At 48.0% G+C, this 19,268-nt stretch overlaps 8 protein-coding genes across 8 annotated transcripts; 5 read left to right on the forward strand and 3 right to left on the reverse strand.

Annotated features, from left to right (window-relative positions):
- Positions 1–540: 540 nt before the first annotated feature.
- N7487_011723 (uncharacterized protein) lies at positions 541–2,422 on the forward strand (the record flags this gene model as incomplete). Its single annotated transcript, XM_056879453.1, has 3 exons — positions 541–1,090; positions 1,151–2,158; positions 2,238–2,422. 3 exons carry the CDS (start codon positions 541–543, stop codon positions 2,420–2,422), a joined length of 1,743 nt encoding a protein of 580 aa, XP_056724772.1.
- A 363-nt stretch (positions 2,423–2,785) lies between these two features.
- Positions 2,786–3,454, reverse strand: N7487_011724 (uncharacterized protein; the record flags this gene model as incomplete). The annotated part of the gene is made up of 4 exons (XM_056879454.1): positions 2,786–2,850; positions 2,917–2,981; positions 3,040–3,098; positions 3,152–3,454. 4 exons carry the CDS (start codon positions 3,452–3,454, stop codon positions 2,786–2,788), a joined length of 492 nt encoding a protein of 163 aa, XP_056724773.1.
- Positions 3,455–3,873: 419 nt separating this feature from the next.
- Positions 3,874–5,522, forward strand: N7487_011725 (Atg14 domain-containing protein; the record flags this gene model as incomplete). The annotated part of the gene is made up of 2 exons (XM_056879455.1): positions 3,874–4,501; positions 4,567–5,522. The coding sequence occupies 2 exons, from the start codon at positions 3,874–3,876 to the stop codon at positions 5,520–5,522; spliced, it is 1,584 nt and encodes a 527-aa protein (XP_056724774.1).
- Positions 5,523–6,060: 538 nt separating this feature from the next.
- Positions 6,061–7,433, forward strand: N7487_011726 (putative ZIP family zinc transporter; the record flags this gene model as incomplete). The annotated part of the gene is made up of 2 exons (XM_056879456.1): positions 6,061–6,202; positions 6,265–7,433. The coding sequence occupies 2 exons, from the start codon at positions 6,061–6,063 to the stop codon at positions 7,431–7,433; spliced, it is 1,311 nt and encodes a 436-aa protein (XP_056724775.1).
- A 572-nt stretch (positions 7,434–8,005) lies between these two features.
- On the reverse strand, positions 8,006–9,447 carry erg10B (acetyl-CoA C-acetyltransferase; the record flags this gene model as incomplete). Its single annotated transcript, XM_056879457.1, has 5 exons — positions 8,006–8,521; positions 8,585–9,077; positions 9,135–9,210; positions 9,270–9,319; positions 9,383–9,447. The coding sequence occupies 5 exons, from the start codon at positions 9,445–9,447 to the stop codon at positions 8,006–8,008; spliced, it is 1,200 nt and encodes a 399-aa protein (XP_056724776.1).
- A 289-nt stretch (positions 9,448–9,736) lies between these two features.
- N7487_011728 (U5 snRNP component Snu114, putative) lies at positions 9,737–12,915 on the forward strand (the record flags this gene model as incomplete). The annotated part of the gene is made up of 4 exons (XM_056879458.1): positions 9,737–9,756; positions 9,824–9,963; positions 10,025–12,253; positions 12,353–12,915. 4 exons carry the CDS (start codon positions 9,737–9,739, stop codon positions 12,913–12,915), a joined length of 2,952 nt encoding a protein of 983 aa, XP_056724777.1.
- Positions 12,916–13,202: 287 nt separating this feature from the next.
- N7487_011729 (iron-sulfur cluster assembly protein CIA2) lies at positions 13,203–13,891 on the reverse strand (the record flags this gene model as incomplete). Its single annotated transcript, XM_056879459.1, has 2 exons — positions 13,203–13,576; positions 13,681–13,891. 2 exons carry the CDS (start codon positions 13,889–13,891, stop codon positions 13,203–13,205), a joined length of 585 nt encoding a protein of 194 aa, XP_056724778.1.
- Positions 13,892–16,032: 2,141 nt separating this feature from the next.
- On the forward strand, positions 16,033–19,024 carry N7487_011730 (Zn(II)2Cys6 transcription factor; the record flags this gene model as incomplete). Its single annotated transcript, XM_056879460.1, has 8 exons — positions 16,033–16,087; positions 16,144–16,188; positions 16,238–16,747; positions 16,815–17,156; positions 17,212–17,493; positions 17,565–18,118; positions 18,180–18,631; positions 18,700–19,024. The coding sequence occupies 8 exons, from the start codon at positions 16,033–16,035 to the stop codon at positions 19,022–19,024; spliced, it is 2,565 nt and encodes an 854-aa protein (XP_056724779.1).
- Between the last annotated feature and the right edge of the window lie 244 nt (positions 19,025–19,268).

The following is a 19,268-nucleotide window of genomic DNA, read 5'->3' on the forward strand; positions in this document are numbered from 1 at the left end:
GCTTGCGAAAGGCCTGATACTTCTAGGAAATCGCCAATGAGCTAAATTGTGTTTTTGATATGGCCTGAGATGCACATTGCAATTGTAAACCTAGCGGCAGAAAACCAAGAATGTAAAGCCTTCCAAGCACCAAGAAAGATGGCACAAAGAAAGGGGTTTAAAATAGACACGAGAAGCGATCAAGATCAAAATCAAGATTGATCTCTGCCTTGTGCAGTCAAGTTTGTAGCTCCTTTGAAGCGGAATTAAAGCGGAGATGGGAGCGGGTCAGCTGACTGGCCTGGCAGAATTGAGCGGTTAATATATTCTGCTGGATAAATCCTACCGCCCTTTGCTGCATATGCCTCAAAATAGTTTAGCGTCAAAACAATCAATGACGACATAGGTGCCTGCGAGCTCCGGGGAGATCATTTTTCTTGATTTGATGTTTTTGATGTTATTGTAAGTCACATTCCTGGCATCATTCCTTCAGTATTTTGCTAGGAGTATTAATGCAGGCCCCACAACCAATGTGTACAGCGTGAACTGCTATCCTTCAATATGGCACTCCTTCAGACTTCCCTCATCTGGGCTGTGTATGGGGTGGTGATAGCTATTCTACTGGCAGTGGCGTCGGTGTTTATCTATGTCTACCAAACTCCTCGCGACCGCTCTCCTTCAGTTACTCTGACTTCCATCATTTCAATTACTAGTCTTCTTGCAACAGTGCTCTTGCTGCCTGTCGATGTCGCTCTGGTATCATCCACTACGTCGTCCAAGTTAGGCCAGCGAAAGGACTGGGCAACACAGGATGTAGTGGACAGGATCACTCATTCCTTGACCATTATCTATTATCTTCTCTACTCCTTGGATGCCCTGCTCTGTCTGCTCGTTATCCCCTTTACATATTTCTGGTATGAGGAATATGATGAAGTTGCGACCGAGGAAGGGGTCCAAACTTTGGGCCAACGAATTTGGGGTGCCCTGAAATACACACTTTCATTCGTTGCAATCGTCGTGATCTTGTTCCTGGTTGGTTTCTTCGTTCCAGTGTCACAGGGAAAGAATGATATGGATCTGGATTACTTCAGGCGCTTACTGACTGAAAACCGTGAGTATTTGAGTATTTTGGTGTTGAACAGAACTGTGAAGCTGATGTAATTCTGAAAAGATGGCGAGCGTGCTCTCACTTTTGCTCTTGGTCTGTTGATGACGATTGGGCTTTGTCTTTATGTCTTATACACATCCGTGGGACTGGCCCTTCTGCCAATCAGCCTGATCAAGACGGCACCATCAATCTCTAGTGCTACCCTGCGAGCGAGCACTACGCAGCAACTTGACACAAACCAAGAGCGGCAACGGCAGCTCGAGGGACGATGTGCCGGGGATCCCGAGCTTCTGTCTTCCAAGGACCGCCGAGAACTTGATACACTGGTGCGGGAAGAAAGGACCTTGATCCGGCGCCAGCGTCTAGCGGAAGAATCTCAAGGCGGGGGCCGCAGCTGGTTGATAAGGGCATGGTACAAAATCGGCGCAGTGTTCCGGCCATTCAAGCTCCTGGGAGGCATCTTGCTGCTATTCATTGCTTTCCTCACGTGGGTATCCATGCTCTTAACAGCAATTGACAAAGCAAAGAACTCGATTTGCAAGCACCGTTGTGGATACATCCTCGCATATGTCAATATCTTTAACCCCGTCAACTGGGCACTTGTCAAATCTGCCAGGTTCTTCCCCATTGATTACGCTATATTTACCGCACTTGTATTGCTATTCTTCTGCAGTTCAGTGGTTGGAATCGCTGTGGTTGGAATCCGCTTCCTATGGATTAGGATTTTCCAAATCAGAAACGGCCACACATCTCCCCAAGCTCTACTCTTAGCCACCGCCATGTTGATGCTGATCATTTTAGCCCTGAATTATTCCATTTCGATGGTGGTCGCCCCCCAGTATGCCACATTTGGCCCACAGACATTCTGTGATCGCACGCCGGGAAGCTTCATCGGACAGCCAGATTGCTCGAACAACAAAGAACTTATCAAGCCATGCTCAGAGTTGGCTGAGAATCCTGCAGCGCAGCAAGTTTGCACACCCAGTGTCGTGAGCACATTCTTGAACCGGATCACCCTGAATTACCCATTCTTTGGAGTGGTATTCTTTTGGGCTCAGTTCTTCTTCCTTGGTGAGTTTAAATCTTGATCCGTTCCTACCAGATTTCCATTTTCGTATTAACCTGTATTAAACTAACACCAACACCGCAGGCTTATATCTCATTGTCTTTGTCACCTCCCTTCTCCGTTCACCTCAGTTGGATGAAGCGCAACTCGATGAAGATGCAGAGGAAGCCGAAGAAGAAGGCTTATTGGCTAATACTGGTAGACGCTTCAATGCCAGCTGGCAAGACATCACGGGGAGAGCTGCCCGGAGTGAACGCTCTCGGGGCTAATAATCGAGGTCTTCCAAATTATGACTACCTAGGTAGAGCCCAGAGCCTCATGGTCACCAAGACTAGGAAATAAATCAACTTGTAATTCCGTTGCCTGCAATCATGGTTTGCTATGTCCCTAATAGTTCATTTTGAATGACTCCCAAGGATTCCAACTGTGTGATTCCAACTGTGTTTTTCTTTACTTGTAGTACATTTTGGGGGGAGGGGGTTTAAGCCATCATATAAGGGAGGAAATACATAATACATAATGGATGGCTTCCTGCATACTGGTTCCATTCCGGTCTTGGTAGATCGATTCTCATATAGAAGGGACTGGGTAACATAAACTCATAATTCATAAATGTCGTGTCGATCATGTGCTTAAATCTTCATTTGATCGTTCAGCAAGGCGAGAGCATTTTGGAAAGCCTTCACTACTTCCGCATCTTAAGACAGATGAGCAATCAGACCTTGTTTTCGTTTTCAAGTCCAATGGACAAAAAGGAACTTACAATGCTTTTTTTTGTTTTCCACAGTGACTTCGGAATTTTGAACGTGCTGCATTTGGGTCTTGAACCTGTAGAGGATTGATAATTCGTTCATCACATCTTAGGCCAAAGCTGGGTTGATCAAACCTTTTCAAAGCCCTGTTCTCATCTTGCGAAACGGTGGTTTCGGACCATGCCATGAAAACCTACCAGTTGCTCAGACATGAAATTGCAGGTAAGATGTGGCTCTAAAACTTACCTCAAGAAGCTCGGCTGTTTCAACACGAAGATTCTCTTCGACTCGGCCGTGTTCCTCCATCGCATCGGCATATTTGCCCTGCAGCTGTTCCCAGTTGCAGTCTTTGAGACCTTGTGTCAACCTAGAGACAAGTGGAATCTCATCATTAATAGGTGTAGATGTAAGAGCTTCAACTGGTGATTGGGAGCTTGTGTTCTCTTGGGAGCTCCCACTGCCTGGAGGGCTTTTGCCTTCTTGGTTAACACGGGGTGACATTGCCCCCGGTCGAGGGATTTTGCTGGTCTTGTTTGGTGTTGACTGCATACTGAATTGGCTAACTTGGTACGATCATGTGTTAGAATAAAGACAGATCAAAATCAATGATTCAGTAGAATTTGGACTCACTGTTGTTTTGGTGGATGTTATCCAAAATGAGCGATAAGATTGCGATAACGGAGTGTCAGGTGACGTCGACAAGTGCATGTGCACATCATCCCGTCCTTGCTTCTCTTCCATCCTCTGAAGAAAGATTGGCTAAAGGTGATGTCTTGAGGCCGGTCATATCCTTTATATCAACATATTATTTGAGTCATGTGGGATTTGCATCTCTTTGATGACCCCTTCTCACTCCTCTATATGGTTCTCGGCGACTCAAGTAGCTCCCATAATTATCCTGGAACGCAACATGGAAATGCCCCTTACCCTCCCAAAGAACAGCTGAAAATTAAATCGAATTGTCTGCGATGAGCTGTTCTATATGCTCACGTGCTCCTCATTCCCGCCTTTCTTTCCACTGTCCGACATGTGCCCGCAATCAGCTATACCAACTACGAATCGACAGCACGCAAGTTCTTCTAGAGAAAGAAGTCCTTGGGAAGCAAATCGAGACCGCTGTTACTTGTGATAGCTCCTGGGATAAGCCTTCCCCACCTGGACAAGAGCTGCTCGATACGGACAAAGCTTGCTCTCCTCGCTGGGTCCTCCAAACGATAAGCACTCGGCATGCAGTGTCTTTAGCAAAGAGAGAATTGGTTTCCCATCAGCTCAAGGCTTTGAAATTAGAGGTCGAAGCCAAAAAGACCCAAATTGTCAAGCGAAAGGAGGCCCTAGCACGCAGACAGTCAGATGCTGAATCTGCCAAATTTCAACTAGAAGAGCGGGAAACCGGAGTCCTGGCGGGCGTTCAAAATACCAGCAAACGAGTGGAACACGTTTGGCATTCCCTTCATAGCAAAACTGCGGAGTCACGTATTTATCTTTGTCGAGAAGTCGCCAATCTATATGGCCTGCGGAAGGCTACGAAGAAGGGCCAAGGTCGGGAAACATATGTGCTTGGATGTGGATTTATCGTTGACTTGAGGGATATGAATGGCAAGTTTCCACTATCACTTCTAAGCAGTTATTCATCTTGTGGCATACTAACAGGGCGGGTACAGGTATTCCACATGAACAGATATCCACGTCCCTTTCTAACATCGCTCATCTTTTGATCATTGTCTCGCACTATCTTTCCTTGAGACTGCCCGCCGAAATTACACTGCCTCACAAAAACTATCCTGTGCCTACGATCTACACCCTCTCAGCATCATATCGCTCGCGCGACGGTCACGATAGAGCTGATTACCAGGCATCATCAAGTCCAGCTGCATCAAGGACGGTAGACCCGCGCACCTACACACCACACCCACGGCCTCTCTTCATTGATAAGCCACTACCCCGGTTAGCAAAGGAGGATCCCACAACATATGCCTTCTTTCTTGAAGGGGCCACCCTCCTGGCATGGAATGTTGCATGGTTATGTCGAACTCAGGGGATAAACCTCTCATCGGACTCCTGGGAGGAAGTCTGCGATATCGGGAAGAGCTTGTGGCAACTGCTAGTTGCCCCGCCAGCCCATCCTTCAACTTTGATGCGAGCCTTTGCCGGCCGAGACACGCAGACACAAATGAAATCTGCCAAAGACTCTCCCAGAACCACGATTCAGCGAACAACATCTTTTCCCATGTTGGGTCACTATTCTCATGGCACGGCGCATTCTTTCCTGGGAGCATCGGAAGGAGTTGAATTCATGCGAATGTGGAAACTCCCAACCCCAACCAAGATTGTGGATAAATTGAAATCCAATCTTCTAGGGGAAATGGCCAGTGCGGAATGGGAATTGTTGGAAGAAAAAGAATGGGATGATGCGGCCATGGAGTCCCCTCGGCCATCTGTTTCGCAAAGCCCCAAGGTCGTTGTCCCGGACTCTCAATCCGAATCTATGGAAACAGACAGCAGAACTTCAAAAACACGTTCTGGGAGGACTCCAGGCCATGAGGATGCCTCTTCTCCGCGACCTAAAGGTACTAAAGGATGGACTAAGGTAGCAGGTAGAGGTCATGGATCAGTGTAATCTTTATTCCGTCTATCACATTCAAGGTCACTTCAATAAATCACAGGACTCGTATTGCCCACGTGGGACCCCCTCCGGCCTTCCAAGGCTTGGAGGTTTGTAGCATGACTAAGCGAAGGGGAGTTCCAAGGTTCCGAGGTCAAGACTCACTTTATCGTCTGTCCGAACAAACCACCCTGGTCTGGCCTTTTTTTTTTTTTTTTTTTTTTTTGAGGTTTTGCTTTTAAGAGAATACTTATACTTGTGATATTAGCTTCCTAGCTGATATATTATTTTGTGCAATCTCATCTTTGTCTTCACTCAATTGCGTGACTTTCCGTTCCCCGGCCTACAAACACTCATTCCCCTCTCCAACTGGGGATGTAGTTACAGCTCAACAGGTTTGAGACGATAACAAAAATGCAGAATGCCCAAGACTGGCAGACTGCAAATGATTTACCCTCAGGTTAGCAATCTCTACGAATTGATCAAGAGCTATCTCTAACTATCTTGCGAGCAGACTTGAAGCGTGCCCTCTCCGCAATTTCAGAAATCCCCGATGCTCTCTTGCGAGCAGAACTTCTTCGGCGCGATGGAGCTTCAGATGACACGCCGGCATGCGGGTCCAAACAACGGGGGGGCCTATAACACTCCGTTGCATGTTATGGCACTTTTCCTCATCCTTGGGCTGAGTACATTCGGTATGCACTAGCTTCTCCCAGATCTCTCCAGTTGGCCATTGCTAATGTTGAAACTGCAATAGCTTGCTCCTTTCCGGTTCTAGCGCGCCGTTTCCCTCGTCTTCCGATTCCACGTCGGTTCCTTTTTATATCGAGACATTTTGGAACGGGTGTATTGATTGCGACGGCATTCGTCCATCTGCTCCCCACAGCATTCGTCTCTCTGACTGATCCATGTCTCCCTCGATTTTGGAGTCAAACATATCGTGCTATGCCAGGGTTTGTTGCAATGATATCGGTGTTTGCAGTCGTCATTGTGGAAATGTTCTTCGCGATGAAAGGCGCAAAGCACGTGCACGGAAGCGAATATGATAATCTCATTGGCGAGGTTGGGCATGACTCAGGCAGTGATGGGGCAAATCTAGATCTCGACTACTCGAGGCTAGAAGCCCGGCAGGTTTCAGATAATATCAATTTAGATAGTATCGGACACAACTCCAAGTTGCGAACAACAAGAGCTTCTTCCGGTTCGTCCCATGAATCGGACCGTCTTCGCCTGGCGGACTCAACATCACCGGATAAAGAGGACGATGGGGATGACCTTGATGGGCTGGATGACTACATGGACGATGACAGACTCATCAGTGGACAGCCAGCCCATTCTGCGCAGTCACAGTCTGCTCGCCGGCATCGACCCCGTGTGAGCGAAAGCCACCGACAGCAGACCGACACAGAAGGGCCAATCCAGAATCCACAACGTCAGCTTCTGCAATGCCTCCTCTTAGAAGCTGGAATTTTGTTTCACAGCATCTTCATCGGCATGGCGCTTAGTGTTGCGACTGGCACTTCCTTTGTCGTCCTGTTAATTGCAATCAGTTTTCATCAGACCTTTGAAGGTTTCGCCCTGGGGTCTCGGATCGCGTCGCTCATCCCAGATCTCTTTGCACCGAATTCCATGAAACCATGGCTCATGTCACTGGCATACGGAACGACAACTCCCTTTGGTCAAGCTATTGGTTTGGTTCTACACAATTTCTACGATCCTGCCAGCGCAACAGGTCTGCTGATGGTTGGCATCACCAATGCCATTAGCAGTGGTCTTTTGCTCTTCGCGGGTCTAGTGGAACTCCTTGCTGAGGACTTCTTGAGTGAGTCAAGTTATGAGACCCTCAAGGGCAGACGACGTGTTGAGGCTTGTGTGTCTGTTGCCTGCGGTGCTCTCCTCATGGCATTCGTCGGAGCCTTTGCTTGAAAGCATTAATTATTGGGAATTATCGGTTATAATGTCTGATAGATTTAACGAAGCGAGCGGTCTTTCCTTTCTCTAAAAGTGTACCAAATTAATAATACTCTTCATTTCAGGCTTTCGAGGCTATACCCCGGGGCTTCTCACCTGGGCAGAGTGACTACTCTATATAAGTGTATAAGTATCTCTGAACCACTCTATTGAATATATTGATGCTGCCCAGGATTCGCGTAACCAATGAGTCGAAATAGAGATGGTAAGAGAATACGAGAGTGCCTTAGCTTTGAAATGCTGGAAGATCGGCCCTCAAAGCTGACTCGGTCTTGACCCGAGACCAATGTGAAACAACAAGTGGAAAGCAGGATATAAACACACAAGGATATCTTATTAACTATTCTAGATACCGAGAAAATGGTACTGATACTGCGAATATTCGTCGCTGCAGGATGGGGTATGTCTGTCAAACACCGAGTATCTTCCCCGTCAAAAATGAACTTGGTATTTCACATGCAAAGATCGAAGGTCGTTTCACATCTCCGTTTTTTGTTTCGTTAACAGAGTTTACTCTTTAAATGGATTTAAATGGACTCAATCACCAGGGCACTAGCACCGCCGCCACCGTTACAGATGCCGACGCAGCCAAGCTTGCCACCCTTGGCGCTTAAGACACCGAGGAGGGTAGACACAATACGGGCACCACTGGCACCGAGAGGGTGTCCAATGGCGACTGCACCGCCGTGGATGTTGACCTTGTCCTCGGAGAGACCGAGGAGCTTCAGATTGGCAAGAGCCACAACACTGAAGGCCTCGTTGATCTCAAAGGCATCGATGGAGTCCTGGGTCACACCGGCGTGCTTGAGGGCCTTGGGGATAGCCAAAGCAGGAGCAGTGGTGAACTTGCTAGGCTTATGCGCAGCATCACCCCAACCCAGGATCTTGGCAATCGGCTTGAGGCCGAGCTCCTTCACCTTAGCCTCGGAAACCAAGACAACGGCGGCAGAACCGTCGTTCAAGGGCGAAGAGTTGGGGGCAGTCACAGTTCCAGTGCCGGGGATGAAGGCGGGCTTCATGGCGCGGAGCTTCTCGGGGTTAAGCTATAGGCGAGGAATGATCAGTCAAAGTCACAATAATCTAATGCAGAAAATAAGGGTACTCACGTTCTTGGGCTCATCATCTTGGGAAACAGTCACACCAGGCTTGCCACGGAAGCCGGGGATCTCAATAGGGGCAATCTCGTAGTCGAAAGCACCGGCCTTCTGGGCAGCCTGGGCCTTCTCATAGCTGCGGATAGCATAGTCATCCTGCTGGGCACGGTTGAAGCCGTGCTCCTCGGCGCACTCCTCGGCCGCAAGACCCATAAGGTCCTGCTTGCCATAGGCATCAGTCAAACCATCCTTCTGGATACCGTCAACCAGGGTCTGGCTGCCAAACTTGGTACCGCTGCGAGAAGTTTGCAGGTAGTGAGGGGTGTTCGACATGGACTCGGTTCCACCAGCGACAACAATATCGGCATTTCCGGTCATGATAGTCTGAGCACCGAGAATGATGGCCTTCAGGCCAGAAGCGCAGACCTTGTTGACAGTAGTGCAGACGGTAGATTCGCTAAGGCCAGCACCGATGGCGCACTGTCTGGCGGGGTTCTGGCCAACACTAGAAATGAAAATATCAGTCTCAATTGCGGGATAAACTGTAACAAAGACAACTTACCCAGCAGACAAGACGTTACCGAAGAAGACCTCTTCGACATCAGAGGCATTGATGCCCTCAGCCCGCTCGACAGCAGCTATAAATTATTGTTAACATTGAAGATGGGTGTGGTATAGTTTGGATGATATTTCGTACCCTTGATGGCATGTGCACCAAGCTGGGGAGCAGTCAAGCTGGAGAGGGAGCTATAGTAATCAATGTCAGATTAGTCTTCAGGGGGGGGGGGGGAATAATATAGGAATGCTCACCCCAGGAAAGAGCCCACGGGAGTACGGGCAGTAGAAACAATGTAGACGGGAGGAAGAGAAGACATGGCTGTTAAAAAAAAGGGGGGGGTTGAAGTAGATGAGATACAATGAATATACAGAGAGAATAGAGAGAAGTAAAGAAAGATGGAAGAGATCAAAGAGGGAGGGGCATCTATAAGAGTAAATTGTATGGGTGGGGAGTGAGGAGCTGTACGGTGTAGGCACGAGTACTCAGAAAAGACGCTCGGACCAAGTGAAAGTTGAGATCCTCAACTTCTCCGGCATCACGCGTTTAGAGCTACGGTCCCCTTTTTTTTTTTTTTTACCACACGTACACGTCCTCTGTAATTCATTATGGACGACCTCTATGATGAGTATGTCGTTTTTGTTTTAATATCTTCTAACCCTCTCTAAATCCATGACCTTGCTAATTGTGCCTAGGTTTGGTAACTACATTGGCGATGCGGAATCCGACGAGGAGCATCATGAAGATGCCCAACCTCAAGCCTTCAAGTTCGATGAGGCGTTCGATGATGAAGAAGAAGAGGAAGTTAATGATCAACAGTTGATGGAGGTCGATGGTATGTCGACATGTCTTATTCACAGTCTGCAATCTTGCTAATATCGTGTCTTCTTCTGCAGAGGGTCCGTCGAATGCGGTCATATTGCACGAAGACAAACAATACTACCCTAGCGCACAACAAATCTATGGCGAGGATGTCGAAACCATGGTCCAGGAGGAAGATGCCCAGCCATTATCAGAGCCCATCATTGCCCCCGTCCAGCAGAAGAAATTTGCGATTTCAGAGACCGAACTCCCACCCGTACACTTCTCTCGGGAGTTCATGTCTGATCTGCTGAACTTCCCATCACAGATAAGGAACATCGCCATCGTTGGTCACCTGCACCATGGAAAGACTGCTTTCATGGATATGTTGGTCAAACAGACGCACGACCTAACAGAGCGACTGGAGAAGCGCACAGGACGGAAGAGAGAAGAACAACTGCGATACACTGATGTCCATTTCCTAGAGAGAGAACGCGGTGTCTCAATCAAGTCGGCACCGATGAGTCTCGTTCTCCCAAGCACCAAAGGCAAATCTCACCTGCTCAACCTCCTTGATACCCCCGGGCATGTGAATTTTGTTGATGAGGTGGCTGCCTCTATCCGCCTAGCTGATGGTGTGGTCCTGGTTGTGGATGTTGTGGAAGGTGTTCAGGCCAACACTGAGCAAATTATCAAGCATGCAGTATTGGAAGATCTCCCCTTGACCTTAGTCGTCAACAAGATGGATCGCCTCATACTCGAGCTCAAACTACCTCCTAATGATGCCTACTTCAAGTTGAAGCATGTGATCGAAGAGGTCAATACGATTATCGAAAACATTTTGCCAGGGCAAGGCGAACGACGACGATTGAGCCCCGAAAAGGGCAATGTTGGATTCGCCTCAAGCTCGATGAACTGGTGCTTCACATTGCAGTCATTTGCCCGGATGTACGCAGACAACTACCCGAGCTTGGACTCGACGGAATTTGCTGCGCGACTTTGGGGAGACATCTTCTACAATCCCCAAAGCCGAAAGTTCACACGCAAAGGAGTGGAGGAGAACGCGAAGCGGTCATTCGTCAAGTTTGTCTTGGAGCCAATCTACAAGCTCTACTCTCACACACTAAGCGAAAGCCCCGAGGATTTGAAACAGACTCTGGCTAGCGTCGGCGTCAATTTGAAGCCATCTCAACTCAAGACCGATGCTAAGGAGTTGCTCAGTCTAGTCTGCGAGAAATTCTTCGGACCAGCCACTGGCTTTGTGGACATGGTTGTTCAGCACGTTCCTTCCCCGGTGGAGGGTGCCCAGAGAATATTGGAGCGATACTACACTGGGCCTGTGGATACCAAGGTTGGGGCCTCAATGGTCGCTTGTAATCAAGACGGACCTCTGGTTATCCATATCACCAAACTCTTCAGCAGTACCGACGCCGGAAGCTTCTACTCCTTTGGAAGAATTATGAGTGGCACAGCGCGGCCTGGTCAGCAGGTCCGTGTTCTCGGCGAGGGCTACACGCCAGAAGATGAGGAAGACATGGTAGTAGCAACCATATCCGACACGTGGATTGCGGAAACGCGTTACAACATCCCGACCAACGGTGTCCCTGCCGGAAACTGGGTTCTTTTAGGTGGCGTCGATAACTCCATTGTCAAGACTGCGACGTTGATGCCTCTGAAGCTCGAGGATGACGAGGAGGCGTACATCTTCCGCCCGATTCGGCACATGACTGAATCAGTGTTTAAAGTTGCCGTTGAGCCGGTCAATCCATCAGAACTCCCCAAAATGTTGGATGGATTGCGGAAAATCAACAAGAGCTACCCCCTCATCTCCACTAAGGTTGAGGAATCTGGCGAGCATGTGGTTCTAGGAACTGGCGAGCTCTACATGGACTGTGTGCTCCATGACCTCCGAAGACTATACTCAGAGATGGAGATCAAGGTCTCCGACCCCGTTACACGCTTCTGTGAGACCGTGGTGGAAACCTCTGCCATCATGTGTTACTCAATCACGCCGAATAAGAAGAATAAAATCACCATGATTGCGGAGCCTTTAGATGATGGGATTGCAGAGGATATTGAAAGTGGTAAAGTCAGTATCAAGGACCCTATTCGGAAGGTTGCTCGATACTTCGAGGACAATTATGATTGGGATAAGCTTGCAGCGCGAAGCATCTGGGCATTTGGACCGGATGAAATGGGGCCCAATATTCTTCAAGATGACACTTTACCCTCTCAGGTGGATAAGAAGCTTCTCGGTACTGTTAGGGACTCTATCACCCAAGGCTTCAGCTGGGGTACACGGGAAGGTCCTCTTTGCGAAGAACGTAAGTGTTTTTTTTTTTAACCCCCCCCCAAAACTCTTATACTCCAATGATCTTGCAGTTTCGGCGCAGATGATGAATGTGATGCTAATTGAAGTTCAGCTATTCGAAACACAAAGTTCAGACTCACAGATGTGTCCCTGGCCGATCAGGCTATCTACCGCGGTGGAGGCCAGATCATCCCTACAGCCCGCCGTGCTGTATACTCGTCGTTCCTCATGGCATCTCCGCGTCTGATGGAGCCGGTCTATTCTGTCACAATGACAGGACCTGCAGACTCTGTGGCTTCCGTATACACGGTCTTGTCCCGCCGAAGAGGTCACGTCCTGTCAGATGGTCCCATTGCAGGAACGCCGCTTTACTCTGTACGTGGTTTGATCCCAGTGATTGACTCGTTTGGATTTGAAACCGATCTCCGCATTCACACCCAAGGTCAAGCTATGGTAAATCTTGCGTTTGATAAGTGGAGTGTGGTTCCCGGTGATCCACTGGACCGTGATGTCAAGCTTAAGCCCTTAGAGATGGCGCCTGCCATGGCCACGGCCCGGGACTTTGTCTTGAAAACACGGAGACGCAAGGGTCTGGCCGAAGATGTTACTGTGAGTAAATTCTTGGAGCCGGAACTTTGGAAGGGTTTGAAGGAAAGTGGTGTGCTAGACTCATGATCTTAAAATTTTCACTACACATGTACGCAAAAATAGGGTTGGCTACAGGCAAAGTGGGAGGAGTCCTTTGGTCCGGTGTCAACAATCTTAAGTGGTAGGAAAGTTCATATGTACTTTTTAATACTCATTCCAATGCAAGTCATTCAAACTCTAGGGAGTTGTTCGTCGTAGGCGGTCGTCACACACACGAGAGGGCCTGGTCTATTTGCCGGTGATAGGTACCTAGGTATTTTGCATCACCCATGCAATCAGACCCCGCTTATAGTACAAAGTGGAGGTTTAGAATTTCAGTGGCAAGTCTCCATCATTTTGGCAATGACCCCCATCAACGCACCATTCTCCAAGGCCGCGGCAACCCGCTCCTTGTCGGCGAGCTGCTTGTTGACTTCATCTCCGGTACTGTGTGTACCTTCCTTGATACGCACATCCATTCGGAATCTTGAGGGGAGAGACTGTTCCAGACGAACGCGGACGCCAAGACCAATGACGGTTGCCAGACTGCAGTGAGTGATTGTAGGTGTGATAAGCACGGTGACGGTTTGTAGAGGTGAATCGGGGACGTCGGGAAGGGTTGGCTTGATCGCAATATCTGGGAGAGATACCACGGCTAATTCACCGAGGGAGATAGGGTGTTCCGGGTCAGAGATCGACGAGATGAGATCTGATCATTTATTTTAGCGTACTGAGCTAGGCAATCATCTCCGGGGATATATATAGGTTTTCTTTTCTTTTTTTTTCCCCTAGAGATGCATGAGAGAGCCTTACCATATATTTCCTGTTCATCAATAGGCTCCTCCAGCAGGTTGTCGTCCTCTGAGTCAGATGACGGGGTACTCTCGAAGTCTACCGGGGCGAGGGGTAGGGCGGATGTGAAGATACCAGCATATTCGGACTTGCGAGTGGTGGTGGGTCGCAACCGCGTGGGGAGATCAGCGGCGTTGAGGATTGTGGGGTTTGAATTTTGCATTTCCGCCATGATGAAATCGGGGGTACAAGGACCAGGGTAAAGAGTGTAGTCACAGGGTGGTCAAGTGGTCAAGTGTGGCCAAGATGAGGGGAGGAAAATTGCGATAACGTTTATCAGGTTCACGTGCAACCTTGGAAGTCCTCGGTAAGGACTCCGTACGGAGTACGGAGTACGGAGTAGTACATACGCATATGTATTATATTAGATTAGATTAATAGGATTACAAGTGTATCCTTATGGGGATATATATGGATATATATGGATATATATGAATATAACATATATGGAGATATAAATGCAGTTATCCCCCCAACCTAAGTAATAGTAGGGATATCATTAATTAGTCTATACCTGCAGGCCTATCTAATAATCGGACTCAGCTTAACTCCGTACGTTCTCCGTATGTAACCTGACAATCCCAGCGGCTCGGGATGATCGACAAGCCGAGTTTAAAATCGTTTTTCTCTTTTTTTTCTTTTTTTTCTTTTCTTTTTTCTTTTTTGCCCGAAGTCTCCCCGGCAATTTTGGCCTAATTCTTCAAGGTTTCGTAGAACGTGTCTTTTCCGAATACGGAGTAATTGAGTTTCAAACTACTTTAGAATGGGGTTATGATATGTCTTTTTGACATGATTCCATAGGTTATACCTAGGTAGATATATACATACATACGTATGTAGTATGTACTCCCTGTACTCCGTATAACGCTGTACTTCCCTTCCCATATATAAGTACCTCTGTACATAATAATAAATCATGATAAATCATGGTAAATCATAATAATCATAGCATAAAACTCACAAGTTGCCTAGGTAGGTACTACTGATTCACTAAGGTAACAGTATCACTCTTAAGTGGAGACGTTCTCATCCCTTATTCACCAACTACTATACCTAGGTATAACCCCGACCTTATATATACCCATACGTTGTATGTTTTACACAACAAAAAAAACAGCTGGAATAATTCCTTGATGGTTCTAGAATAAATCTAGGATTAGATCTCAATCTAATATAAGAAAAATAAGATAGAAAATCACCAATATATCCGGATCGCCCCTCCACCGGTAAATCCACCACAGCGGGCGCTATTGGATCCTCTTCCACACTTGGCAGTACCTCCCACCCCTCAGCTTCGGATCTTCTCTCTCTCTTTCTCTCCCTCTCTCACACAAGCTCTAATTTTTCCCCTTTTCTTCTTTTTTCCCCTCTCCCAGACATTCTTAAAATACAGCTCATTCGCCAATGTCTCCATGTCTCCACTTATGATGGGTTGCTCTTCCTAATGCTTCGCGCTTCTTTCACATCTTCTCTCCCAATTGAGATGCAATGCGCCAGGCTCGTTGATTCGAATGTGGAGTACTTTGCAACATTGATATTGATGGATATGCACCCGAAACCTTTCTCCTTACCCGAATTGTAAGTAGCTACCTTTGGCGCACTCTCCATATTCTATGCGATCTTGTTTGATCTGAATTATATGTGTGGGAGCCAATGCTAATTCGCTTTCTACGTATTACAGCGATCAACTATTTATTCACCACATCCATTCGAGCTCCAAGACAACCTGATTTTCGCCCTGTGTCTAGCCTCGCGCAGTTGATATACATTGCATTCGGTTTGCCGCGAGCGCAAATCTTCCAGTCCACAGCAGCCTTACAAAACAACACTTGCACGTTTGGGGACTTTTGCGACTTGTGCCGATCAAATTTCCAGAGCCTCGGCAAGTTGGTCGCGGCATTTGGACAACCTGAAGTCATTGAACAACGCCTCCAACCCTTGATGCGACCATAACCGTTGTCTGTCCCCGATTAATCCACTTGGGCTTCGAGACTACTGCGGCATCCCACGATCCTACCTGTGCTCTTCATTCATCCTTATTGTCTCTCGGCGCAATTGGATCGCTCGCGACAAATCCCCTTCTCGCGGAGCGAGGTTTGACCTCTGCCTTCTCTTTCGCACATCGACAAACGTCCTTCAATTTCCCGAGGCAGGTCCTTGTGGATAGAACTTCCAGAACAGTCTTTTCCTTGCCTTTTCTTTTTTCCCTTTCTTCTTTCCATTTCTTGATACCCTGATAGTCGCTGAGTTACCTCTACCGTCACACTTTCCGCCGTTTTCAAACCCCCGATACTTTCTATCGAACCAGCAAGTATGCAAGGTTATTCATTTGCGCCCCCATCGGGCCCCCCAAGAGAAGGCCAAAAAAGTATGTTCCTCATAATCTATCACTTGCATGTTGGACTAACCATTCATCGGCGCTAGACTATGTATTTGTTGATGAGCATAACCGCCATAAGAGGCTGAAGGGTATGCAAAGCGTCCAGCACAAGCCAACAAATACTGACAAGTCGTTTAGTGATGCGAGCCTGTAATGGTTGCCGGAAAAGGAAAATCAAGTGTGACGCAGCCACGACAAATACGTGGCCTTGCTCTGCGTGCACTCGTCTAAAGCTGGTTTGTGTCCCTCCGACCATCGGACAAGATGGAGACTTTCTCCCTGATGGCCAGGGCGAGTCTACTCTAGAGACTGGAGGACCCTCCAATGCAGCGGAGGGCTCTCACACATTTTCAGCGGCCCCAGTTTTCAAGGACAACAGTCAATCAACCATGAACACTATCCCCCACTATGATCAAATGAGCATGTATTCCCAATTCGTCCCTCAGGCTCAGCCCAGCATCTACAACGATCTTCAGTCACCACCAATGGCAATGTCACACCAAACTTTCCAACAGCCTCAAATGTTCCCCGGGCCGCAAACTCCATCGATAGGATCAGATCGGAATGTGTATGTTGATAACGATCAGTCAACTGCAGAAAACCTCAGTGATGTACTAGGGGAGTTAAAGATTGACGAGAGTGGGATTGGTATGGCACATTGTTTTTCTACGGATTTTCCCGCGACTAATGGCTAACACCCCACCTCCTTCGATAGCCCCATACATTAGAAGGCAACGCACCGATCGAATTGAGCCCGATGCCCCTGTCCAGGACGAGGTTGAAGAGCAATTTCCACCTCTCAGAACCGGTTCGGGTGTGACGATTCGAATTCCCCCTGAGCTCATGCCTGCCGAAGACGACGTTATGACATATTTCAAGATCTACTTTGATGAGATACACCCCTATGTTCCTGTCGTATCTCGTGCTCATCTGTACTATCAATGGCAGCATGATCGCCATTCCATCTCTCCCCTTCTTCTCGAGGCCCTTTTTGCCTGTGCAGGCCGTTTATCTGATGAGCCCGCAGAAGGCGCCCAGTGGCTTGCCTTGGCCAATAGTGAGTCCATGCTGAAAATTCGTCCACCTCATCTTCAAAAGCTGACACCTCTTAGGGCACGAGACTAGCTTTATGGACGTGCCCCGTTTGAGTACTATCCAAGCATTACTTCTGCTACTAAAAGCAAGGGAATCATTGCCAAAGAAAGGGTACTATTACCGGTCCTGGCAAACTGTCAAGACTATTGTCTCAATGGCGAAAGATTTGGACATCCACGAACATTACAGCAATCACGCCGAAGGCAAGCCGTGTGGACTCAGCCCAATTGAATGCTTGGTGCACACCAGAGTGTGGCAGGCTCTCATGGTGGTTGAGGTGATGATCGGTGGGCCTCAGGGTAAGTCCATTCCGTCCCATCATCCGTGAGAAAAAAAAAAAAAAAAAAAAAGTAGCCTCTGATCAAAATAGGCCGTTCGGATTACGGGGTCGACCCTGAAACAGTGGACATGCGTCCGACACTAGATATCAGAGGCCTCGATCATTACGAGCTCGACCGCTCAAGACAATACGCCCATTTCGTTCGCAACGCACATCACATCCGCATCATCACAGATATCTACCATAAAGTTAAGAAGCAAAAGGATTGGGGCGCAGATGCCCGATTTGTACAAAACAACCCGCTTTTCTCAGACTGGCTTCGCAATCTTCCTCCAGATTTACAGGTCAATTACCCTACCGATGGTTCTCCGCCGTGGCTTCCATCTCATTTTGTGGGCAATATGCATTCTCATTGCCACCTCGCCATTATTATGTTACATCGCCCTCAACTTTTCGCTTCTCAATCTTTTGCAGCCGGTGGTGAATGGAAGATCCATATGTCACTGTGTTACTCCTCGGCAAAAAGCCTTTGTCGACTACAAGAAGCCATATTGCAAAGGTTCGGGCTATCTGGCCTACTTTACATGCAAAGAGGCATCAATTTTGCCATTTATTGTATCCTGACTTGTACGATGCTGCACCTGGTAAGCACTCAACAATATATGGGATTTTTCCCCCATAGCAAAACCATTCTAATCCGAGCAGGTTGCAATTACCTCCCCCGACCCTGAGTTCAATTCAGATGCTCGTGAATTTTTCACCCGTCATATGAGAATTCTCGAGACGTGCTCCACTGCTTGGCCCATGGCCGAGATTCAAGCTCAGATTGATTCATTAAGACTGGCTTTCTCCGCCGACATGCATCGTCCTTTCGAGTTGAAGCCCAGTTTCCCATACGGGAGTCCCTCAGAACCCTACCATCCCAGTCCACCTATGGATGCGCACTACCATCCGCACTTGAATCAACTCCAATCCAGAGTGCGTTACAATCCGCTTCCGGTAACCCCTCCAATTTCGACTGGTGCTGAAGACTCGAAGTCCGACGCATCTTCTCAGATACAATCCCTCGGAATGGTTGCCCATCAGCCTCCGACAACTCACCCTCTAGATCCTCCTTCGGTCGATGAAACCCATTGGGACCCGACCCGAATCATCACGTACGTACTGGATTTATCGACAGCTCGAGTATCCATTCGCTTAGTCTCTTACTAATCTCTCGCTCTAGTCAATGGGACATGGCTTTCTCTGTGAATCCCTCTACCGTCAGCGCAAACTCCCCGCCAATGCCTATAAACAATTCAGTGCCGGGTGTACAAAATGTTATGAACTCCCAATACCCCGTCCAGTACGAGACACCCAACAAAGTGCCCTCTGTCGCGTCTACCCAGTCTCTCTCGCCTCCCCAGTTCCAGGCCCCCCCAGTTGTGTTTTCAGCGCGAGACTGGCAGCAAAGTGTTGCTAGTGTTTATGATCCACAAGGGCTGAAACGGCGATGGAATTACCCAGTTGATGTTAGCCCCGACAATATATCCAAACGCCAACGAGGATGAGACGCACAAGTACACAAATCATCTACCACCCTCCAGGGTTGTCTCTGTCCCATTCAGTCGCCCAATTTTTCCTCTTTTGGCCTGCTAGCTTTTATCCAACTATCCCAGGCAACCATTGCTATTGTCACTCTATGCTACCTATTTTCTTTTTCTTTTTGGTAAAATCTCTATCTGTTCTTCTTTTTGCATTACAAGCGCCGGTGGACATATGCATAGCTCAACGAAAAAAGCTTGGGGGCAGAGA

The sequence above is a fragment of the Penicillium crustosum genome (assembly GCF_028827405.1).
Source record: "Penicillium crustosum strain IBT 35664 chromosome Unknown utg000005l_segment0_segment0, whole genome shotgun sequence".
NCBI classification, from domain to species: Eukaryota; Fungi; Ascomycota; class Eurotiomycetes; order Eurotiales; family Aspergillaceae; genus Penicillium; species Penicillium crustosum.